Raw genomic sequence first — 26,880 nt, 5'->3', positions numbered from 1 at the left:
GTATAGGCCTAATTATTGACATCCCGCAATGATCACATTCCCCCCCCCCCCCTCCCAAAAAAAAAAGAGAAATATTGTCTCGAGGGGAAAATATAACCCCTGAGGGACTGTCAGGTGTTAGATTACAACGAGAGACAAGGCAATATTTGTTATGTCATGGTCTACAAATTACGCATTATTTCATTCTGCAATGCACAACACCGTTGGCAGTCAGTCAGATTCTATAGAATTATATCTCCTGACGTGGCGTCACTGATCACAATATAACGATTTTGATCAATGCTGCATTAGTCACGTGATTTTATTTTGACTAACTACCGACCAGTTGTTTATTCATTCATATATCTATGTATGATATATATATATCATGAGTAAATTGGCAACTCTGAATTTTACACTTCATTTCTATAAGAGGAAAATAAAAAACAATTCAAATGCATCAAATCTGCTCAAAACCAGAGAGAAACTTACAAATCTCTCCTAATTTTGAGAGAGAAATAAGTATAGATACAGTTATTTTCTTTGAGGAAAAAATGTATGTTTCACATTAAGATTACATCATAAATACTTAGCAACGAAAAGGTTTTTGAAAATTTCACAACAGCTAGCCATCAATGTAATATATGAACAATAAAGGCCTCAAATAAAATACACTAGAGAGAGAGAGAGAGAGAGAGAGAGAGAGAGAGAGAGATATGTGTGTGTGTGTGTGTGTGTGTGTGTGTGTGTGTGTGTGTGTGTGTATGTGTGCGACTGGGGTAGAATTTGGCAAAAGTTATCTCGACAACATCCGAGCAACATCATGTGAAAACCGTTTTAACAGGCAGGGTTAAAAAAAAAAATACCCCGACGCTATCCGGACGTTGTCGCCGTAACTCCAGTTTGAAAGGCTTTGCTAAAACGGGGCATCAGACAGAAAGAAGAAACAACAACAACAACACACCTCTACGCATACAATCCAACGATCACAACATGAGGCATATTGAGTCATCACTTTGAAAAAGATAAGACAACGGAAAGATTGTAAAAATTTCTTGCCCATCTCGATAATGTAGGCAAAAATCGCAAAGATTTATTCGTAGCAATAATTACATTTCTGATTTACAGCAACACTTCATTGACGGCCTTCGACATTCAAGTGCATGTTGAAACAAGGTGTACCATTTTGCTGCGTTCATTATATATCATGGATACAACCACAATGATTTATTGCGTAACCTTTCACTTTCGAAGGTCTTCAATTAATTTTGGAGAGTAATCTTATGATTTCTCAAATGGAGAGGGGTACTGCATGAGAAACGATGTTCAGAGTTACTTGATGAATTACTCGACGCTGTTTCTGTTTTTCTTTTGCGGGTTTTTTTTTTTTTTTTGGTATGTGTGTGTGATAGAAAGGATATTATATAGATGAAAATATTACCTATATTGAGGCACCATTTTATTGGATTGGACTTTGGGTCTTGACGTCCTTGGCCCCGGCCCCCTAGTAGCACTGGTAGTGTTCTTCTGCCGGGTAATTTATCTTCATACTCCTGTCCTTGAGTGGGGACTTCATCGGTGCTTGCTTCCTTGCTCATAAAACAGTTGATAACTAACTTGGTTGGTACGTAAAATAAATTGAAGCCCATTATTACAAATCCAAACAAAAGTTGACAAATGAATACTCGGTGAATGACGTTATTCAAATAAACTGATCAAAAAGTGTATTCAACTTTCTGTCAAAGGCGGTGAGGACATCGTCCGTAAAATGACATTCTGTAGATGAGCTCTTCACTTTGCTGCAAACATGACGTATCGTTCATTTCCTCCCATTCAACATCCACCATTAAACATTTCAAAGTCAGGCATAAAAAGCTTTTCTGATCTTTTGAGAAATTATTACGAAATGCAGCCATTCCACTTGTCATTCAGGTTAGAGCTCACTTCAGTAAATATATACCTGTAGTAATCGTCCTTACAATGAATTAAACAACAACAACAATCAAACAAATGGCAAACATAAGTGGCGGATCCAGGGGGAGCGCCCCGGGTGCCCCCCCCCCCCTTTAATTGTTGCTATAAAAAAATAAAAAAGAAAGAATGGGCAGCGTGCGCCCCCTTTATTTTGTAAAGGCGCCCCCCCCCCCCTTTACAGAAGTCCAGGATTCACCCCTGAACATAGATTATACTGTATATGCACTCTTTCTACCCATAACAGGTAGTTCCACGCATTGTCACTTCAAAAAATCTTCTTCCTCCTTATATAATAGTAGGTCTTCCAATATTGATTTTAAAAAATCAGAGGAGATGACGTCTGTCATCTAAAGTTCACAGACATTTAAAAAAAAGGCCAAGCAAAACTATTCTTGAGTAAATCAATTTTGTTTCATGTTATAGTTATGAGCATGAGAGGTAAACTGAACTGGTTCCTGTTCCAATTCTTTTCATCAGCTACTACTTCTGGTCATAAGTTTCATGATAACATTATCTCTACGAAAACACCGAGAGGAAAGAATATTCTTGTACTTTATTATTCTCATAAACATTGTATTTCGTCTTCGATGAAGACAAAATCAATTTCTGCATATCATCATGAGTGACATGACATACACACGTCCGTGACTGATCTAAAAAGACAAAGCGAAGTATATCAATACATGTCTACAATTAATGACTAGTTATTTCCAAGAGTAGCACTCAATGAACTAATGGTTCCGTCCTTCTAAAATTTCAGAATCTTCAAAAATACTCCATCTTCCGTCAGATTTAAACACGTTTAAACCAAAGAGGCGTATCAGTATCATTTTATTTGCTGGTATGTATAGATTTTAGACACCTCGAAAGAAGACTGGCAAGAAGCTCAATGACAAAGTTCGTGGGCAGCAAAAAAAAAATGATAATAATAATAAAAAATTATTGTTATTGTAATGATAAAATAAAATAAAATAAAAATAAGATAAAATAAAAATAACTTAGTTTTCTAAAACGACAAAAAAATATGTGCTTTGATTATTCCAGAATTTCTGAAAATCAAGGACGTAATCCATTTCACAGGCATGTGACTTTCAAAGCTGGCAGCGGATATATGCAAAAAGACGTAACTCTATACAAATGTCATGCGACATCAGTATCTTTCGAATATTAATGAAAAAGCGATCGAAGTGCCAGTGTGCAAGTGGTTTTGAGGAGAAGGAAGATAGTCGAATACAAAAAAAAGAGAAGAAATAACTTAAAAGCAAACAGACATAGGATGACGTGATTAGTCTAGACGAGAGAGAAGTGTAAGCTGCAGGCTTGATTCAATGACGTAAATTTGAACGAGAGGGACTACAGGCAAACGATTGCGATGTAATCAGTCTTTTGGCTGAAACAGTGCCCTTTTTTCGCCTCACAGAGGAATTCGCATAATCAATATAATCACTTCTACCATGTCTATGAATTGAGTCTATGTTTCTTGAGATGGACAAAAACAAAATTATCTTAACACCCCTTCAGTGTGCAAAGAAATAATAAACGCCTCACACACTCTCTAAAGAAGTTGATATCAAACAAGATAAAAACAAAAATTAACGCTAATTAAGCAACTGAAACGGTGTATGGATAACTGAGAATCTTCGAAAAATAGGAGGTCAAATATGATTAATCTACTCTTCATATCTAAATCTCTCGATCAGATTGCAGCTACTTCACAGGCAGAGAAGTATGAAACACGGTAAAAAAGTGGAGACACCCAAAAGCTGAGGCTGATATTAAGAGAGGACGCTTTTTGATAAGGTCAATTTGCCGCGTTAATTGATTAAGTGTCCTTGAAGTGTGAACAAATTAAGAACCTAAAGGCAAACCTCCGATGTCTAGTCCGGATGACATGCAATGTCGATTTCCTACTCCCGTCCTGGTGTCGTTCTTGTCCGGAGTGTCTAGATATGTACCTACCTATGCATTTAGAAACGGAATATCTATCTACCTATCTATCTATCTGTCTATCTATCTATCTATCTATCTATCTATCTATCTATCTATCTATCTATCTATCCATGTACACACACACACACACACACACACACACACACACACACACACACACACACATATATATATATATATATATATATATATATATATATGTATATAATCATACATATATATATGTGTATATATACACTCATTGTGAGATATGAGAAAGGAAGATGAAATCTGTGCGTAGCTTTATCATCATTATTCCTCTAACTGTTCTTCATTTTAAATATATATATATATATATATATATATATATATATTTGTTATGTTCTATAAACTTATACTTAAACTTATGATATATATGCCATATGTGTATGTGTGTGTGTGTGTCGATAAGTGTGTGCATGCAAAATGATATAATATATGTATATATATATATATATATATATATATATATATATATATATATTACACTGAAAGAAATTGGACTGAGGCGGACGTTGCTCTCGATCTTGAGTCTCCCTTTTACTCAGTCAAGCTTTCGGCCTGTCATTATGCCTTCATCAGGATCTACAGAAAGCTTGACTGATTAAAAGGGAGGCTCAAGATCGAGAGCAACGTCCGCCTCAGTCCAATTTCTTTCAGTATATGCTACCCACAATGAGGCACCGCGTACGTTTGGGAAGCGAATTATATCTCGCACTATATATATATATATATATATATATATATATATATATATATATATGTATATATATATATATATATATATATATGTAGGCTAACTATATATGTTTTGATATATGTCTACAGATAGATAAACAGATACATAGTACGTTTTTAGATAGACAAGGAAATAAAGTGTTTAAATATACTAGTACAAATTATAATCATTCAGGTTTTGCATTGTGCTATTTCCTGGCATAAGTTACATCGCCGAAATTTTACCTTGGTTCGTTACTATACTGACCATCTCCCTCTCCCTCCATCTCTCCCTCCCTCTCTCTCTCTCTCCCTCTCTCCCCACCCCTCTCTCCCTCTCTCTCTCCCTCTCCATCTATACCCTCTCTCTCTCTTTATGTCATCATATCTGCAAATCTGTCTATATCCTTCAATAGTCCCGGGCAATTACTTTTATTTCCGCAGCCTCAATTGTCTGTCCTTTCCTGGATAATCCTGTCATTACGACAATAAAGGAACCACTTCTACCTTAACTACCAAAGGTCAGAGACAGAGAGAGCAAAAAGCAAAATAGATAAATGACTGAATAAAGAAAGAAAGAAAGAAAGAAAGAAAGAAAGAAAGAAAGAAAGAAAGAAAGAAAGAAAGAAAGAAAGAAAGAAGGAAAGAAAGAAGGAAGGAAAGAAAGAGAGAGAAAAGACAGCAAGGGTAAACAGGTTATGAACCTCGATTATCCTGAGCCACTCTTGGATAAAATGTCTTTCCAGTTCGACCGTATTTCAAGGTCACGGCTGTCCAATTTATCTGTTAATACATCAGAGATAATTATGTGCCCGTACACACACACAAATAAAAAAGAATAACTATATGATATTCAGCTCATTTCTTTTCATATATTCATAATGTTGACGGTGTATTCCCTCTCTGCGTGTGTGCTCGGAGTCACGGAGAGAGCGGAGAGGTTCGAGAGAAACATGGCTTAGGATAAAATGAATTTCTAGGCTTCAGTCCGAAAACTGCTTTTTGCCGGATCCGATGAAGAACATGAGATTTCCGCATCCAGAAATCCCCCGAGGGGATACCCTCTGATGAAATGAAGCGAATTCGTTTTATAGATGATGTGATTTCAGGACAGCGAATTCTGTTGGAATAGTAGGATCAAAAAAAAAGTGGACGAGTGGGCTTCATCAAACACTAAGCTTGTCAGCGAGGGAGAATTTCTCGCATTATGAAGCAAATTCGCCAGTTCATGTGATTTGAGGACAGAAAATGATGTAGAAATTGTAGGAACTGAAACATAGTATAAAATATCTTGCATGTCCAGGTTTTTTTTTTTTTTTCAAATACCCGTCAGCTATTGGGTAAGCATGATCACGTAATAATGTTCACAGGCTGAATATGATGATGCGTCTGGTTCCCGTGTAAACAATACTTTACTTTTGTCTCGTTGATTTAAGTCCTTACTGGAAGAGTTTTTAAACTCCTTTTGTACACCAAATGGTTTGATTGTGTATATAATCTTGCATCATTTTATTCGCCGCTTTAATATATCCTTTTCTATCATATTGTTTTGTCATATCGTACATTGATCTGGTTACTACTGATTTTAACTAGACGTTTTGCTCCTTTCAACTCTGATTGCTTGTTTGTAGTGGTTTTTATGCTTATATTTATGTAACATGATTTTATATTTATACAGTTGGATTGTACAGGACTTTGATGTAAAACAGCACTCACCTGCTGATCTTGTTATCCTGTCAAAATATGTTGAAATAAATAAATGAATAAATAAATAATACGGATACGTTATGGGTTTCTATCAAATTAGGGTTTTACAAAAAGAATTTTTATCGGATTTCATCAAGGTCGGCACCGATGTATCGAAAAGCTGCAATAGTCGATTTTTCTTCTTTTCCAAAATGTGCATTGAACTTTGTGAAACATCTGTCAAACTGCAGCAGCCTGTCCTTGAAAATGCAACTGCAGAGAACTCATCCATGTTGCAAGGATAACAAAACTAAGCAATCTTTTAGAGGTACGGCAGCTTTCTACAATATAGCTATATTGATAGCACGCATCGCTATATTCACATTTGCGGCAGTGATGGATGTATGCATGACTGTAAGTCGATCTCCACTTTATTTTCAAGTTGTTTTGAGTAGATACGCAGTTGTACATCAAACGGAACGAGGAGAACAGCAACAATTTGTCAACTCAGACAATATCAAGAAGTAAACGTTATTGCAAGGTTTTGCATCTTTTCATTATGAATATATCCAAAAGAAGGAATATTTTCCTTCACTTAAAATTATCGCAGAGTTGGCAAAGAAATGGGAAAGATTTGAAATGGGAGAGTGATGGTATTTTCTGAATTATCCACAAATAATAGATTTAATGATTGATTATATTTCATGTACAAACTAAAGCGAGGGTAATGAGGCGATGACATAATCACTTCTTTTATTTCTTTTTTTTTCTTGACCATGGCCAATATAACAGTGTTTCAGAGACAAAATTGAAGCTTAACTTTTTTTTTTCATTCTATTTCAAAGATTCTAAAGATTGAGTTACAGCCAGTTGCTGAATTGATGACAGAAACTTTGCGGAAATGTGTTCCTTATACCAACAAAAGAGGATATTGTGAAAATGGCATTATCAGTTTAAAATGATAAGCACGCTTAAGGGTCTGTATAGTTTCAGTATTTCGCAAAAACATGATAATCTATAATATTTGTTGGGGGTTTTTCCCTCCTATTTGGATGAAAAATTTTTCTCTATCTCTGATAGTGTGTGTGTGTGGTTGGGGGGGGGGGGCATTTCATCAAGCGTTTTGCCAGATATTTTTCTTTTCTGACAAACTTGCTTTCAGCTAGGAAGGTGCAAGGATTTTAGTAACTTAGAACACATTGTCAGAAGAAAATATCTGACAAAACTCTTGTTGAAATGCTCCGTGTCAAGCATGTTGAACATCAAAAGGCATGTCTCGTCGAATTTACTTACACGGGACATGAGAAGAATGTCAGTGAATGTATTGATTTGTCTTTAATATGTTAGGGTACGGCTTAAAAAACATGAGTGTAAATTGAGCTATATCTCGTAGTCTTGTCCACGTTTGAGCTTGCGTTCCCCCCCCCCCCCCCCCCCAGAAAAAAAATGTCTCCATGGATGGCATCGGTGATTTTTTCCGTGAAAGCGCTCACGGCTATGGTTTGTCCAAAATTCTGTCACTTGGAAATGTTTGCATGTAGCCTCCAGTGCTAGAGAACACTTACTCCTACATGCTGGATAAAAAAAAAAAACCAAAACAAAACAAAACAGAATAAAGACACTGAACCTCTTAACGTGTAGACTGAAATCGTTTAATATTTGACTTGATGGCAAAGACTGTGGCTTATAAATCCTATCAGATCACACAAGACACAATAACAAAAACTGACAGGAAACATTAAAGTGACCATGCACTACATGTAATCTGGGTCATGTAGTACGGCATTATTCCATGTTTGTAGCCTATAAACAAATGCGCTGACAGTTTGTTTTTTGGTTATTGAGCGAACTCTCATTAACATTCAATCGAACAAGAATTCATTAAAAACGCTGTCCCTGACTGGAATGTTCGACTTTCTTTCGCCCTACTTTACATCGATGAACGCGTAACAAAATGCCTCGGCACGTACCGCCTGCCTGTGCATAATGCTACACCAACCCGGTAAACTGCACGTCGAATCGTCTCCAGTCAGGCAGACACCAAAGCTATCCAAGTCGCTCGTAATCTCGCCCTGATACGGAGCGATAACGAAAGACGATGCCCTTAAACAAAGCTGTGTAAAGCTAGGGCATACGTGAGGGAGAGATGGTGCGAAATCAATATTACGCTGTATCATCGATCTGATGTTTAATGCGCAAAACGACTCCTACGATAGCAGTAATGAATATCATCACTACACTTGCTTGCATGCTATGGAAAAAGTCTATTGATCCTCGCATCGATAGTATCGTATTGCTGTATCGCCTCCTGATCGATAGCAAGGCCTACATGGTGGCCTTTAATATAAAACGCCACACTCCACGGTCGAAAAGATTTGAATAAGTGGTGATAAATCTCGTACACTTTGAATACGACCGATATCACTTCTTCTTGCAATTACATTAAAATCTGAAATAGCACACTTTCATTTCGTTACGTTCCAGATATCTGTGAAACCTCAACCATTTGTTGTTAGAATATATTCTACTCATAATGGTCACCTAGACTTCGATACCGTGTCGAGTGGCATTTCACTCGCTTGTAAGGACCCGATAGCATGGGGATACCATGGAAAGGGAAGGTTGGCCCGGCTCGGGTGTATTCGAGAATCCCCGTAACGAATTGTGTATAGCTTTGTCACTGATCTCTATGTACGTACACACAGCCGAAGAATCTCGACTGAAGCCGACGGTTGCCGATGAGCGATCTCTTCGATGCACGTGTTCGCTGACCAGTGCTATTCGTGGTTTTCGCCTGTCTACCCTACCCTACCCTAGCTGGTGGGCAGCGAATAAATCGGGCCAGCCATGAATCGCTACACTACCGCGTCTTTGAATACAGTGCCAGTGAATCTTACAGCTTTATTGACAGACTGGGAGAATGAAAAGAAGAAGGTGTAGGTTTTTGGATCATGACATTTACATTTATTTAATCAGTAGGCTGCTGACAAAAAAGACAAAACCAGTAGGATGCTGACGAAAAGACAAAGACCTTTTACGTGCTGACATTCATCTCTACTTGCTTTCATAGATTGGTCCTTCACACTTTGTCTGTTTGTTTGATTGTTTTTTGAAGAGGGACAGTTGAAACGGAAGAAAGTCATTTCCTACTGCTTGAACGACCAAAAAGGAATATATACTCCATTTTCAAAGTTTGTGCGAAATGATATTGAGCAACATAATGACAAGTATTTTATGTGAAAGTCGTATTTATGAATTCACGCACACACATATACACACGAACACACACGCACATTTATATATATTTCTATATGTGTATATGTACATCTGTAAAGCTGTCTTATAGAAATTATTACCATTTTCATCGTCATTTAATCAGTAGAGTTAATTTCATTTCATCTTCATCCAAACTTAAAATCATCAGGTTGTATGTGCACAACAATAAAACGTTCGGACCTAAAAACTCAGGACAAACCAGATTTATACTTTAACGAGTGTCATGGAAAGCTTCAGAAATTTTGATAAATACTTGAGGTGTTCTGTTTGCCGTCTTACAGTTGCTTGTACAGCTTTCTTCGGTAAGCATACTGCCCAATTTGACGCAAAAGGTCTCGAACTTACGATATTGGGTAAGGCGTAGTATTATTACATTTACATTTCAGTCACTTGGTTTTAAAAAAAACTACATATCTATAACAAGACGACGCACTTTGTATTAGAGTTTAATGTCCTTTTCTCATCTTTTCATCTTTCAATTATCATAGTTGTTGGGCTTGTGTACACTTTCACAGAATGATACCAATTAATGTGTTGGGGAAGCTACACAAACGATTCTTTGTACAGGGCACATTGCGGATAAGTAGACGGAATTCTTGAAGTGTACGATGAACTCGGAAATTTTTGTCACTTTTGTCGGAGTCAAACTGCTATAATCGCAACAAAGATAAACATGTGGATACACATACAAACACACAGACACACAACGCACGAGTCCGTATCAATGGTACTGCGAGCGCCATGAGTACACAAATAGATGGGTCTCGTTACATATCGCTATCGTGCCTGGAGAAGGAACAGCCACGGAGAGCCACTGAAACTTAGGCATCATTAAGTTCCTCGTCAAGTTCTCCACGACTTTACCATCGGACGAGTAGATATCGATGGATATTCGCTTCTCGATTCCCTTCTTGGCGAAGGCCACATAGATGTTGTCATCACGGTCAACGGTGCACCAGGCGCTGGACCATTCCTCCTGGTGGATCGCTGTGACCGTTGAGCCTGCTTGGTCGATGAGTTTGATGGAAGGACCATAGGGTGGGCAAGGATCTGCGACAAGAAGCTGACCCGTAGACAGAACATGCAACTGCCAGGGCGTGTTGGCCGCCGTCGGAATTGTCCGCAGCGCCGTCGGCGCGTCTCGCTTGAGATTAAACACGAATATTTTCTCTAGCTCGCAGTCACCTACAAACAATATATCACCCCGGTCTACAGAAAGCGAGAACATGAAGCAGGTCTCATGCGGACTAAGTGTCTGCAGGGCTTTGCCTTGATTGTCGAAGACATGGATGTGCCGATCGAAGCTTAGAACCAACACTTTGCCATCAGAGCAGGCAGCAATATCACGGACTGTCACGTCATCGACGAACCTCTTTATACCGAAATCCGGATGAAATATGTCGACGCCGCCGGTATCGTGTCCAATGGCAACACTACCGTCTGGAAGAGCGGTGAGGCTACGTTTCGGATGGCCCGTAGTCTCCGGAAGGTTGATGGACGACGCTAATCGGAGAATCTTTGGCTGGACAATGTGACCTATACAAAGTTTGGAGTTCGAATTCTCGCGATTAAACTGGATGTCGCTCATGAGGTCGAGCACCTCGTTCAGGTGTTCTTCCATGAATGACAGCTGGTCGTCGACCTCCATCGATCCTAAGCGTTGGAGTCCGGAGAAGCAACCGATGCGAGGATTGTCCATCCTGGCCATGAACCCTACCCCGACCTCTCTGAGCTTGTAGTCGAACTCCTCCATCATCCGCTGCACTTGGTGGAGGAGGTGCCGTCGGCTCTGCTCAACCTGTAGGATGTCCTCGTCGGCTGCATCCAGGATCTGCTGCTTGAGGTGCTCCATGCGGTCCTTGATGACGGTGCCGTACTTCTCCAGGAGCTCATTGCCGTCTCCGACGCTTCCCTTGAGCAGTTTGATCCGCTCCTCGTTCCCTCCCTCTGCCATTGCAGACATGAGTCGCCGCACCTGCAGAAGATGTAAAACAGATGCAATAGAGAAACTTATGATCACAATGACAAGCATTTCATGGTAACCTTTGTCCTTGAATTTTAACTTGATAAGAGATGCTCAGAACTGGCTACCGATAGTAAAATGAGAATGAACGCAAAGAACAACAAACTTGAAGATATGCTTCATCGCTCGATGTGAAAAAAATGGTGGAAATTATGTAACGAAAGATTTAAAAAAAATTACGAAGAATTGGTTTAGTATATCGTCAACCGCTCACAAATCATCGAGGTAGAAGCTGTGTGAGATGGCAGAACTGCGGCAGAAATAGTTCTGTCCCAGAACTGTAAAGCCGGTCGCATGTGATCATGTTCTCGCTCAATTACTCTTTCCCGTGGCACTTTTTGCGTTTGAATATCAGTCACCCGAGTTCATCAGCCTTCGTTGTTATCTATGTTATGTCTCTGGTTGTATATTTGGGCTCGACTCTCAGCTTCTAAGAACTGTTGATTGATCAGCAAGTATGTCCTTGCCTTCAGGGATCTCTTCCCCATTACTTGTACTTGACATTGTTCGCTGTCTCATCTCAAGCTATTGATCACCACATATCGATAACCGTGTGCACGCTTGATTTGCATTTCAACCAAACTTCGAAAAAAAAAAATCGCACAACGGATATGCCTGTGCACGAGTGTATGTTTGTGCGTGTATAACTAGTCCTCGACTCGTGCGTTTGTTTGTTTGTATTTTGCAATCATCATGAACAGGTATGATGAGCGGAAGATGTATCAATGTCTGGCAAACAGCATGTTATCTTTTGACCCGAAGTGTATGGGGCTTTGTCGCGTCCATCCTGTCCATTCGAGAGAAAAAACACGAACAACTTAGTCTGTTGTGTTTCCACATTAAGATCAGTATTCACAATTCCTGAAAAAGAAATCGCGAAGGTGTCATGAATCTAGGCAAGTGGGTGATATCTAGATTCACTTTTCATGCATTTTCTTTCTGTATGTGCTTGGGTTTTTTGTTTTTTTTTTTTGTCACGTAATTTCACAGTGGACTGTTGGAATGATAGATGGACAGGACGGATAACGTGATTTCACGTCCGTAAAAAAAGGACCAAAAATTATATCACCAGTCTTGTTTGCGATCCTCCTTATTTAGCAGCAGGTATCTTCTTGATTCGAATATGACAACAACACCGTACGTAATGGATATTTGGGGAAATAGAGATCATACGAATAACAAGCACACTTCTAATAAGTGGGATTGCGGAAAATGGATTTTCTTACATGCCGAGGAGACGATTCTTAAGATATCATTTTCAGTTTTTCTACAAAAGAGTTAGAGATGTGTTTCAAAACCCCCTGACTGATGTCCGAATGCCTGAAACCGTATATTTCAAAAGGCAGACGCTAATCGGTGCTTGCAACTCGGATGAAATTTGACGTTCGCATAATCTCCAAAGAATGTCTTTGATAAGAAATCTGATGCCGTGGGGATCAACCTTAATGACGTAATTGGGAGAACGTCGCCGGGAAATTACCGCTATTTGCGCTCCTATCCGGATGAGCAGAAGGTGGAAGAGCATCCCAAGGTACGCCGGCTCGGCAATTTTTGCCTTCTACCTACTTAACCTGCCGCCTCCGCGATGTGGGAATTCCCCTTAGAGTCCACATGCGGGCGATTCAATTCCCATAAGCATATAGTTAAAAGTGTTGACATAGTCGAATTGATAGTTCCCTTTTAACTCTCTCACTCCCTTTCTCTCTCTCTCTCTCTCTCTTCCTTTAGATTTTTAGATTTCTCCTTTATTTCGTTTCATTCTTCTTCCCTTACTTTTTCCCATTCCCCTCCTATTCCCCCTCCTATTCCCCCTCCTATTCCCCCTCCTCCCATTGATTTGTTCTGTCTTTCTCTTCGAGCGTCCCTCTTTATATCTCCGTCCTTCTTACTCTGCTGGCGTCCTAGTTTTCTTCTATTAAGATGACTTACTGGCAAAGACGCGCTGCTATCCCCTGTCTCCTTTTTGTGTTTGTGCCTCTTAACGTCTCTGTTCCAGTTTACTCTTCTCAAGGATCAGCTGTATCCTTTCAGTCATGTACTCTTGTTTTCTCCCTTCTTTATTTTCTTTTCTTTTCTTGGGTAATGATCCGCCTTGATGTGTTAAGGTTCCTTGCTGTGATGATATCCATGCTAACAGCGAGGAAGATTGAATTGCGTCGTTGATTTCTAGGGAGTTTTTGCCTTTGCCACGGTGTTTGTCTGTGCGTTATGTATTATCAAGCATTAATGCTCGAAAAACTTTGACGAAGGATAGGTCCGTTTTCATCCTTACGCTAGAAAGAAATGGAAATCAGTTTGTATCAATCGATTAGTTAATTAAGTTAATTCAAATTTTGGTGGTGATTGAAATCTGGATGATTCTCTGGTCCCAGTCTTCTTCTTTTCTCTTTTTTTGGTTTGGTTTGGTTTGGTTTGGTCTGGCTTCTCATAGGATGCGTGCATAGTTCTTTCTTGTTGGTAACTATATGACGATGACCTATAGGTGTGGGGTTTGCACTTTCTGAGTTCTTTTAGTTTACTACACAGCGCAAGACCAGCCGATGTTTTAAAAGATACATATGGACTCCCTCTGAAAATATTTAGGTCTTACCTCTAAAAACAAATAAATAGATTCTTTCAGCAAAATATGTCCACTCTCCTTGTCATTATCGTCACGTGCATTGAAATTTACAAGCATTTTGTGGAAAGGAGACTTCCTTTACTGTGAAATCTTTAGAGAAAATATTGAGGGGATTCAAAGGTCTATTCAAAGAGTTCAACCATTTGTTACATAGAGGTCAAAAGCGCAACAGACTGACATATCGCCATGGTGAACAAGACAGTGCATTCGTAAGAAAAAGTGAAACAAGTGTTGTTGGGTATCTGACCGTCTTCTTTTCCTAAGATATTTCTCTGACGCACACATCTTAACAGGCCACATTCAAGTCGCCTTACAGTAAAGTTAGACGAAAAGAATTGCACATGATCGATTGCGGACCTGAAGGAAGACATTTACGAAAAAGAAAAGGTTCACCTTTTCTTCGGGAAACCGCAGGTGCTATGTCTTTGTACCGGAAATTGAGAAGTATTAACTGCATTCTCCGCATCAATTGTCATATTCGTGCAACCACTCTTTAATAATAACTCTCATGGGAGGGGGATTTAAGGTTGCAGATGAATTTTTTTTCGACCCAAAATATTACTTTTATAATTATTGGGTTTTTTTATAAACCAATTGGATATGTTTTAATTTTGGTTTTTATCCGAGCTAAACACTGATTACCTATTCATGTCCAAACTTTTGTGTTGTTTTTATATTTTAAGAAACTGTGTAAATGTTTAAGTTTTGATATTTAATTTCAAGTTGCATTATTCTTGCTGTCCGTATACATGTAATGTTTTGTTGGTTATGACTAACGTTTGTTTTGAATGTAAGTCGTAATCTTATTCTAAACTGTTATATATCATCTATGTCTATTCAATATCACAATCAATTTTATACTTCGATTACTACTTTAACCTATTCCTACTTTGTATTGTATTGTATTGTTATGGACTGTAAGATTGCAATAATTAAATGTTTCATTTCTATGTAACACAAGGCTCTATTGTAAAGCAGTTCTGTTCTGAAGAGATAGCCCTGTATAAAGAACACAGAATAGATTTTAAAAAAAATAAATAAATGTGATGACATTATCGCCACTTATATATAAATGCTTCTCTGTTGAAAGTGGCCGACCAATACAAGTGGATAGAAAACCAACAGAAGGTGAAAATACAGTAGGTAAAATTTCCAAGACTAGATTCTTCATGTCCGTGTGAGCTTCTCCCACTCTTATTTCTATGACTTTGTTTCATAGATGTCATTGTGAGCAAGACGTGGAATGGACACAAATTTGTGACATTGTTTTGTGCAAATGTTCAAATTCAATCATGACGCTGGCCCGCTGTCCTTTGCACTGCATCGATAAATTACGTCTCAGATATGTAGAGCACGAAATGCTGGGCTCGGAGTCGGTATTGTAGCAATTTATTAGAATTGTCTGGCTCGTGTCTGATTGTAATTCCTCGTAGTCCGTCTAATTGCAGCTACATAAATCAAACTCCACTGTACTTTTAAAGCCCATGCTTGATGGCCGGTTAAGGGGATGGAATAGTATCGGTTGAGGTGAGGATTCAGCTTTTAAATTTTTGCGAGATACTAAGAAGCCATTTTTGTTACAAAGCATACATTTCAAGGGGGAATTCAATGTTTATTTGATGAAAATCGGCTTTGAAATGCCGAGATATCAATAAAAAGAAAAACAAAGCGATCCTTATAAAAGGTGGGTCCCATCTTTTATTAAATCTATTTTTATTTACAATACAATACAACACAATACAATACAAGAAAGGTTTGATACGCTCCACCCACGAGCCTCAGAGCTCTTAGAAAATTACACAAAATAAGCAAGAGATATATTCCTTTACAGAAAATGTAATAATGAACTCCCTCAAAAATAGAAACATTTTGATCAACCTTAAATCAATAAGTAAACACAAGCACGCTCACAATTCACATACTCAAAAATACATACACCTACACACAATTACTGGCTGTGCAGAACCGAAGATTGGATTTAGAATAGCTATGTTTTCAGAGCTGTTTTGAAGTAGTTTGTGGATGCAGACAGCCTGATAATCAAGGGAAGATTAGTCCACAGCTTTGATGCAGCCACCGTGAAAGTCCTGTCACCAGCTAGATTTCGAGTAATTGGAGAGCAGAGTTGGTTTGAGATTTGAGGATCTGAGATTTCTGCCAGGGGTGTATACAGTTAAGCATTCGCTTATACCATAAGGCCGGATTGTTAAAAGATTTATATACATATATTATGAGTATAAATCTAAATGTTTAAGCTTCCACCAACCTTTAATTGTAGTGGGCAAGCTTTTGTCCTACTCCCGAGGAGTTTCTCAAGCCTTATGAAGGTCCTTATATATGAAAGTCCTTATGAAAGTCCTCAGGAGTAGAACGAAAGCTTGCCCACTACAGTTAAAGGTTGGTAGAAGCTTAAACATTTAGAATCATTGTCATCCCCAACCGATGAAAGTTTTTAGCATTTTATGAGTAGTTTGACGATGATAATACGTTGATGAATAGGAAGCCATGCAATAAAGAGAGTGAAACTGTAGAGGCTGGGGGGAATGATTTTCCTCCACCTCAAACACTAGACGCCGAAATTCTGTAGGCGTTGCTGACATGGCAGACAAGCTACATAAGACTTAGGAAGAGGATAGAAGTCCATTACAGTAATCCAGCCTAGAAAGAATGAGTGACCTTACAGCATGCTGACAAGTGGTTTGATCGATGAATTCACGGATCCTTGAAATATTCCTCAAATAAGAAAAAATCATAAGGAACAGAAAGTGCAAAGAGTCAGAAGAGGCTAAAGTCCGAGCACACAAGATGAAGGTGACTGTCCTCTACTTTCCAGAGAAGAAAAAAAAATCAGCCCAGTAGATATATAGCAGAAAGATGAGGGGCATAAGCATATCTCTCTTTCTCCCTCGAAATATCAGCTTTCATAACATTTCTTCGCCGTAGTCCCATGGATTCCTTTCCAATTGCACATCCCGTATCCAAAGATCCACACGTGTGATCCGAAATTCTCATATCGATTGAGTGTGGCCTGCTTTCCCTTTGATCCATGGCAAAGTGGAGATCCCTGTTCCCTGAGGCGTCTGCTTGTTTTTTGAGAACTCCTTTATCCTGGGTTTTTTATTCTATATTCTTCTTTTTCTTCTCTGCCTTACCAAAGGAATATCATGTTCTTATTACGTCTAATCCCAAATCCACTTCCAGAACAAACTGATGAGACTGGGATATTCGATGTAATATCATTTCGCGGAAGTAATGAAAACAGCAATCCATTCTAGATGAAATTGAAGCTGGTATTAGAATAGTCTTCATTCCTTTGCAGAGATATGTTAACGTACTCAATAACAGTAACTATAGTCAATATATTCGGAGAGCATTATCCATAGCATACCCATCACCATATTGTGTGAAAATTAGAAAAGCAGAATATATTGTGTGCCTCATCATTCTACTTCTGAAGATTCTCTTTAATTTCTCTTCTCCGCTTCCGCTCTATCAAAGACACACCATTTACTATTCACCTCTACGATGGGGTGGATAATGTGTGATATACCTTGCCCCTTCCCAGGGGTCAAGCATCAGTTGTTACAAAAGCAGCACCAATGAAGACATATCTTTAAAATAGATTCAATTCGAAGAAACAATATCAGTGTATTCTATGTACGTAGACAATATATACTTTAAGGAACTAAAGCCCCAATACCCTCATATTGTAGGTGGTTGAGGATGGAATTTCAGCGATGATACATAATTGGCATTATGCCCTGCGGAAATTCATTATACTCTAACTTTGTATGTGCATTCACACTGTCCTTCAAACAAATGACTGACAACATATTCATTGCAGGAACATATGACATATCCGGGAAGCTATAAAGTACTCATAGCTTCCAATTTCAGTTACTCACGAGATAAAAATCTGTCCCTATCGCAATTGTCTTTACTATTTAGAGTTGCTAATATTACCTTCATGATAATTATTCCGATAATACTACCACTAAATAGTACCATTACTGTTCATATTTCATTATCATTGTTATCATTATTGTTATTATCATTATTACTATTATGATTATTATGATGATTACTATTAAATCAATATTTCTATTGAAATAGTTCGGTGTGTTGAAATGTCATTCACACCTGGCAGACAGATTACCCACGGGCGGATCCAGGAATTCCGTAAAGGGGGGGGGGGGCGCAAAGCAGTTTATATTTTTCGTACCACTTCCGGGGTTAACAAGCAAAAAGAAATCTTGAGTGCCACTTCCAGGTTCATTAGCTGACAAGCAAAAAAAAAAAAGTGATTTCTTCTGTGGTTTAAAGAACAATCATTTTTATTTCTCTGATTAAACAAAAAAGAAAACAACATTTAAGGGGGCGCGCATCCGGTGCGCTCCTCCCCACCCCCCTCTACTCCCCGCTCCGCCACTGTTACCGCCGTTTCTGGTCGAGCTCGTCAACACTTTTTTTCGGGTGCGTTCTCGCGCGGGCGCTTGTTTTATAGCTGCATGTTTCGAGATCAAGGAGGGGTAAATGTACTTGGAAATGTACACCACAATGCCGATGAAATGCTTCGATATCTCTTAAATCGTAACCATGGCAACAAACCGGGACATTGCCAACTCTACGTTTGCACTCTCTACTGAACTTTTTTGATTGACAGCTATGAAAAAATTGTGTTTCTCTGACCCAATGTGTTCAATTTCATTTTCATTCTTATTGTAGCGTTCACCTAACATACTGATAGGATGAGGTAATGTAAAAAAAAGACAGCAAGTATACTGAAGTTGTTTTTATTTTCCCCATGATGATACAATGAAGATGCACGAAGCTTTCAAGATTAAACGCTTCCATCCAGAAAGCATCATCTACAATCTGATCATGGGAAGTAAGAGACCATTTTGGTGTGACTCTACTAATTCGTTCCTACGCCATATCAGCTTGCCAGCAGAGGGTAAAACTGACATACAGGCGACTGCCTCATGCGTGTATTCAGGACAACTAAGGTTGGCTCATCGCTCCAGTTTTGCTATCACTTTTTTATCACGTCTTCCAGGAAGGAAACTTATCTCTCTTGCGAAAACAAAATTACCATCGGATGAAATCACTTAATTTCACATGTATCTTCTATGCACGTTACGCCAATACTCAAATGTGGTTCATTGTTCTAGTAATTCATCATCCGCTTCCTGAGAAATAAATCTAAAAATTAGAATAATCATCATCAATATTCTTATTGTTATTATTGTCATCATTATCACCATTATCATGATTATCGTCATTTTCACTATCATTATTAGTATCATTATCATTATAGTTATCATTTTGCCATCGTTGTTATTGCTATTGTTATTATGTGTTATTCAAATAGAAAAGAGAAGGATTACTTGTACCTTTATGAAGGTGGGTACAAGCCCTATATGCCATTTTATTGATGAAAAGTACGACATAAACCATAGGAGCACATTCGATACCCATGAAAATTCACGCATATACTCGCGTACACACTGATTCACGCACGATGAAACAGAACTCACGCATAAACATAAACACACACACACGCACACACACACCTACACCTACACCTGCACACACACACACACACACACACACAGTAGCCATCCACAGAATCGCTCTCAATGCTTTACAACTGACTGATCTGACTTTGTCGTCGTTGTTGTTGTTGTTATTGTTTTATTCATTTCTTTTTTTCCCCGAGGGATGCCGCCTAATTTGGGCCATGCATTATTGAGGTCCCGGGTTCCCGCTAGCTGCCTATTCGAGAAAATTGGCACCGAACAGGTGATCAGCCGGCAAACCATTATGGCAGGAGAAAAAAATGCCCAAACCTACATACACGTACTAACAAATGAAAACGAGCATTTCAAATGCAACGTTTGTGTTTCCAAATGAAAGCTAAAAAAGTCAGCCTCTGTCCAACGCTCCGTACTCGTCAATCCGCATTTTATGCATGTATTGTTATTGTGTTTTAATATCGAGAAATATAAAAGAGCCCTACGGCAATTTTCGGCGCGTATTTTTCATTGTCGTTGTGATTCATGTATGCCTACTGTATGGTTGACCAGATTTGGGCTATATTGGAAGAATTTGTTCGGAAAAACCGATAAGTCCATATTTGCCAAATGGAGATATTTGCGATTAATAAGGTCAAGAAAAATAGAGAGAATAATAAGAAAATATTTGCTTCTTTTGGCCATAACTTCAAAAATGTACCTTTACATGTAGTGACCAATATATCATTTAAAAGGTATTATTTCGCACTTTATGACAGAGACCGTACTTCAAAATCTTCAAAAATGGACTTATCGGTTTTTGCGAACAAACTCTTCATTTCTACTTTGGTTTAGGCGAATGTAATTGCCTGTGTAGAGTCTCCTTCGCCAGTTGTCTTGTGTCAGTCCTGTGACGTACACATTTCCTTTCAGATAACTCGCACAAAAGATGAAAATGCTATACGAATCTAGAGGATACTTATCGGCCGACAGAAAGACACCTTCCTAGGAGTATCCGAAGAATCAGTCGTGAGAAACGGGTGAGCTCTGAAATTGTGAGAAAGCGTAAAGGGAAGATATAAATTCGGGTTGAGATGGCGCTTTAGATTTCCAACTTCTTGCAATATAATTAGAAACTTTTTTTATGAAATGTGAAAGAGCATACAAAAGGCGTCGAAGAGGAATTCAAGGTTTGGTGTGGAAACTTGGTTTTGAAATGGCTGAGATATCCATAAACAAAATGGTCCTCATAAAACGTGGCACTCATCTTTTATTAAGAACACTTTGTTTTACTTTGTTTCTGGCTATCTCAACCACTTCAAAACCGTTTTTCATAAAATAAACTTTGAATTCTTCTTAGAATTGCATGCTCTTGAATATTTCATGAGTGGTTTCTAGTTACATTGGGTATCTCGCAAAAAGTGAAAATTTGAATCCGCCATCTCAACCAAAACTATACCACTCCTTTAAAAAAAAAAAAAATCGCGCTCTCAAAACTTTCAATGATCTGCCCGCTATGAACAAGCTTCAGCCAGAACGTCGTGCGCAGAAGGGCTGCCCCTCCCCCCCCCCCCCCCCCCACGCTATATGAACACCTGTCTCCGCAGGCGAGTGTACAGTAAACACTCGAATGATCCGAACCGTAACGACCTTGTAATACTGCACGTCGGCACACCACCAGAACAGTATGCAAGCGCTCGTGGCGGAAACGAAGGTTAAGTGCACACTTAAATAACATTTGGTTCTTTTGAAAAAGAAAACAACAGAAAAACAAAATCTTGCTTGCAGGCAAAGTAGGTTAGTTCTTAAGACAAAAAAAAAATAGAAAAAAAAAACGAGAAAATATTTTTTCCTGCAAGCACTCGTTGACATGGGTTCTTGGGACGATTCTCCCTCACTATTCGATGCCTCTCCATACGCTACCTATTCGGGCATGTGCGCTTGTTTACCTGAACTGGAACTAACACGATTTGCGTCGCCAATACAGACAAATCAGTATCTCCATATAGGCAAGGACGTATACGCTAGTCTAGTAACTTTGTGATACGTAGGTAGATTGTGGCAACTTTATTCCATTGGGTTACAAAGAGTTCAGTCTTTCACCGCTCTTATAGTTTGTGCACAAATTTGAAGATAAAAAAAGGATGAGTGTGTTTGTGTTTATGTGCCCTGTGCATGTGCATGTGTCTATACGATATCAAAGGTAGATATGAACTTGTTGTGTGCATTAGGTAATGGATCTTTCAGCTCGCCAGCGCAGTTGTTCAATCTCTTTACACGTTATTACGAGTGGGTTGGGGAGTTTCTGAATTTGATTGGTGAATTGAAAAGCAATCATGTTTTCCTTACAGCCATGCCATTTACCATAACCATACGTCCGGTAATTACCGGATGCATGGTTTTTCCATACCAGTGGCGGATCAAAAGGGGGCGCACCGGGTGCGCGCCCCCCTCATTATTTTTTATAACAATGGAAATAAAAAGAAAAAATGAGGGTACGTGCGCCTCCTTTAATTCTGCACAGGCGCCTCCCCTTTACGGAATTGCTGGATCCGCCCCTGCATGCGTCTGGTAAACTACGATCAGCGGACAGCTTATATATATTGTCAAGAATTTTTTAATCTTATAAAACAGATAACTCACAAGGGTTTTTTTTTCTTTCTTTCCTTGAGTCGGTAGAAGCTGCGCACACGCTATACATCTAGAAAGCCGAACCCACTCTGCTACATCTCGTGGGTTCAATGCCGAGGTACTCTGTGTACACAATTCGTACAGACCCACTCAAACTTGTGAGTCGTTCATATAGTGTCTGCTATACCTACTGCCAATATAGGCGAGGAGGTTTTTCGGCAATGGATAAAGTGGGGAAGAGACAAAAGTTTTTCGATATTGAAGATCAAGTTCTTCAGTCCCTCCTGACTGAGAGATGATGACATATTTTCTGCACTTGTGAAACTAATATCTACTCGGCTGCAAAGCGCTCCGGGGAGTTTCTCCGCTCTTTCTGCATGTTCTGTGCCCTCCAAGACACCGTAGACAATCAGATTTCCCGTTTTCTTGAAACGTTCAAGTGCAGTCGCCGACACGTGTATTCGATCAATAGCTATACACAATATTTGGAGATGGGGGAGGTTGCTTGAGGACAATCTCTCCTCTTCCCACTCTTTGTTGGTCTCCTTTCTCATTCTTTTTCTTCTTTTCGCGACACATCGTAAAAAGCGTTTATATTTGAACTACCCTTCTCTTCGTAAACCTCTTAGCAGTAGAAGGCCGTAAAGAATCTTTATTACGAACGAAAAACACAGCAATTGGCAGTCACGGAGAACACTTCGTGCGACTAGAAATTCCAAACGTTAGCAAACTGTTTCAAAGGGCTATTCGTTCACTTGAAATATTTTTTTTTTCTTTAGAGATAGCAAAATACCCGTGAATCTCCCTAGCCATACATCATAGTCAAAGTAAAATATTCTTTTCCAGGTCATAAAATGCATAGAGGTAGATATTTCTTTACAAAATAGAGACTTCAACGAATAATGAATACACACATAGGCCCCTACGCATACACACACACACGCACACACGTACACACACACGTGTAACGATACATACATGGATCCACAGCATTAATTTTGTATAGCGCATTTATCTGTTTTAGAAACATTCAAAGGCGCAGACTCCTCCAAGAGAGTTAGCAATTGAATGCTTGGTGGGAAAAATGAGTCTTGACTGAGGCTTTGAAGTGCTCAAGTTTGTCAATTTCAGGGAGAAAAGATGGGAGGGAGTTCCATAGGCGAGGAGCTACATTCACACACGCACACACACACACACACACATACAAACATAATATATATATATATATATATATATATATATATATATATATATATATATATATACACATACATACATACGTACATTATACATACAAATATCTTCACCTTAGATATATAGAGCTGTTGACTAGAGGGAAATATGCTGCGCGCAACACCGACGGTCCCAGCGGGGCAAACCACTGTCCGTTATTCAATACCGTCCTCCCATACACGAGCGAGTTGAACTGGCAGCTCCGTTAAATGGTTAAATGCAGCGATTTGCACGGGAGGACCCATTCAGGGGGGAGGAGGTCGGGGGAAGAAGGAGAAATTGAGAGAGAGAGAAAAAAAAGATAAGGAGACAGAGAAAGCAGGAGAAAAAGAGAGAAGTTGGTTGCCGTCTTGAGGTGGCTTGCGTCTCTGCTTCCTCTTGACCGCCACTTGAGCTACACCGGGGCAGAGTGCCAGGGTGCATGCATCGAGGAACGATGAACAATAAAACAGCGGCTGCTTCTTTTTCCTCTCTTTTTTCACATTTACAGACTGAAATCCACACTATTGTGTATAATTCATCGTGTACGATTACTTATGAAACATTGGGCACCTGTTTTATTGGTGTCGAATAAATTTCTGCATTATTGACAATTCTCGACGCTCCGGGATCTACTCAAGTTAGGAATAAAAAAAAAATGATATTTCAAGGAAAATGTTCGCAGGCAAATCGCATATAGCCGAACGACTTCACCAAAGTCCCGCTTTTAGCAGGTGGATTTGAGTGTATAATATACCATTAAGCACTATGGGGAGGCGTAAACATAAGCTCAGTCTAGTTACATGGTAAATATTTTGAGCAAACTTGGTCTTTCTTTCTCCTGACTTGGTCCCAGCCTATCCTGCTGTCACGGAGAGGCAAAGTTAGTGATTTCATTGGCCGAAATTATCGTGACGTACAAGTTTCACGGTAGGATAAACTCGATGTTATGTCGTTTCGATTAAAGGCATTATACAGTTACTGTAAAAGTGGAAATTTTCGCGGTGTTCAAATGTTCGCGCAACCAGAAACTAGCGCGAAAATAAAAGAACGCGAATAGTTTTGCATGTCATACTTATGTTCCTGTACTTACTGTTTTGATTCCGCGGAATTAAAAGCACGCGAAACTTTCCTTACAGGGCCGAGCGCGAAAAATTAGTGCTGCGAAAATATCCACTTTTACAGAGTAGTAGTCTTTGTGGTGTATTCAAATAGGGCGTCCAGGGTTAATATGCGAGACTCTACTACCCCCCCCCCCCCCCCCCACCAGCCTTCCACAGAGCTTTTTGCCCATCGATAACACGGTGGAAGCAATTTTTCTCCTTCCGGTCATCCACCGAAGTGTATCGTGTCAGTGTCCGATAAATGCGATTCGTGTTGGTCAACCCTCTGGTCAGTGTCAGACGTGTCGCGCGTGATCCGACGAGGCGAGATCGTACGATGAAGAAACTAAGTTCAGAGTTTAGTTTGCCATCGGACACCATTCTGGTCGCAAGACGAGTCAGTGTCGGATAAATGTCGAGTTTGTCCGTTAAGTGTTTAGTATTAAAGTTCGATGTGTGTCAAATAAGTGCTGTGTCTAGCTGGCTTCCTAAGACAGTCTGTTTAGTGTCCGATGATTAACTGTCATCGGACAACTTAAAGGTACTGTTTACCTTTGGGAGCAGTGATTTTAAAAATGTTCAAGATATCGCTTTTAATGCATATGCGTAGGTCAGTTGTATCACAAAACATCCTACCACCTAACAATTTTGCAATAAAGCTTAGAATCACTGTTTTTCTCATTAAACCATAACTGTAGACGGTTTAGTCTTGGAACATTTTATTATAACCAGTGTTTACATTTTGTATATTTAACAATATTTAACATCGATTATACTGGTTCAAACTCTTACATTGATTGTTTCTATCCCTAACTCACATTTTAGAAATATTTTGAAGCCCTAATGCTGGGGTTTTGTTTCATTTTCAAATGGTAAATTATGCCTTTAACAAGTTCAGGTTCCATGGCTCTTGTGGCATATCGGCATCACCCTTTAATTGGTGAGCCTTGGTACAAGTCTCCGGCCTGTCTGGGGCTTGTCGATTCACATTTCCTCCGAGCTCATCAGAACGCTGAAAAATTTTGCAATTCAGGGATCAGATAAGCCGTGGATGGTCAATGGAAGGGGGATGGGTGCATTGATAGATCTACAAAGATGTATCTATTTTATCTCAGAAATATCAAATCGTCATCACATTTTAGTCGCAACTGTAGCTCCATGATTGTAGGCAGTACACTTGTAACTATAATACGTATATATATATATATATATATATATATATATATATATATATATATATAAACGCTATTTTCAGCCATAAAACTAAATGCGGAATAATTGATATTTTGGGGAATTTTGAAAAAAAAAAACATGAAAATACGCAGAAAAATGCAAATATTGCCCCTTTTGACAAATTATGCATTAATATGGGCTCAATGAAGAATTGAATTGTCAAGAGCACATAATGCATTTATTACCAATAAATTTTGTATGTTAATGAAAAAACACAACTCTTTTTTTTTGGAAAAAGCAGATGTACCTAAATTCCCTCGATGACCCGTTTTCTATGCACATTCAATATATGCACCCAATTTATGCAACCCTACCAGTTTCCCCTAAATGATATTGATGGTACAGTCCTCAATCTATACACACTATGCCATCTGTGCCCTATTATGGAGTAGTCCTGAGGCCCCAGATCAATGATAGCACTTTGAAAAACATTGTCATTAAGGGGAATAAAAAATGTCCCCTTCGGACGCAATTATACTTCTACATATGTATATATATATAAATTATATATATATATATATATATATATTACATATATATATATATATATTATATATATATATATATATATATATATATATAGTACATATGTTGACTCTGTGCGGTCATTGTTGAACATGTATCTATTTAAAAGTAACGTATTTGTCTATTCATCCGTCTCTACATTTTGACATCCTGGCCACGTTTTATCCATTCCGTCGTCCTCAATTCTGTTGGGATAAAAAAAACCCATGATTTCTAAGCAGTAATGAAATATATATTCAAGAATTTATTGCTATAATGATTGAAATTGACAAGAAATGCATAACGCTGAAAATGACTTACATTGCTATACACTCATGCTGCAAGCAAGTTTTACCCTTTAACGCATGCAACCGCGAGCCCAAATCAATCCATCATCATTTTCTTTCCAATTCAATTTCGCCTGGACATGACCTGCACTTT

General features: G+C 38.8%; 1 protein-coding gene across 1 annotated transcript in view; it reads right to left on the bottom strand.

Moving 5' to 3' along the window:
• Positions 1 to 10,053: 10,053 nt before the first annotated feature.
• The window catches only part of LOC139713666 (uncharacterized), a 66,181-nt gene continuing 49,354 nt past the window's right edge, over positions 10,054 to 26,880 (bottom strand). Inside the window, exon 2 of the mRNA XM_071625367.1 lies at positions 10,054 to 11,575. Within this exon, the coding sequence (XP_071481468.1) occupies positions 10,322 to 11,563 (1,242 nt within the window). The 5' untranslated portion in view covers positions 11,564 to 11,575 and the 3' untranslated portion in view covers positions 10,054 to 10,321. The remainder of the gene's footprint in view (positions 11,576 to 26,880) is intronic.

The sequence above is a fragment of the Diadema antillarum genome, unplaced genomic scaffold (assembly GCF_040938485.1).
Source record: "Diadema antillarum isolate AM-2024a unplaced genomic scaffold, OU_Dant_1.0 seq00002028_RagTag, whole genome shotgun sequence".
Lineage (NCBI taxonomy): Eukaryota > Metazoa > Echinodermata > Echinoidea > Diadematoida > Diadematidae > Diadema > Diadema antillarum.
Note: the sequence above shows the minus strand (reverse complement) of the source record. Positions and strands in the feature narration are given on the sequence as shown.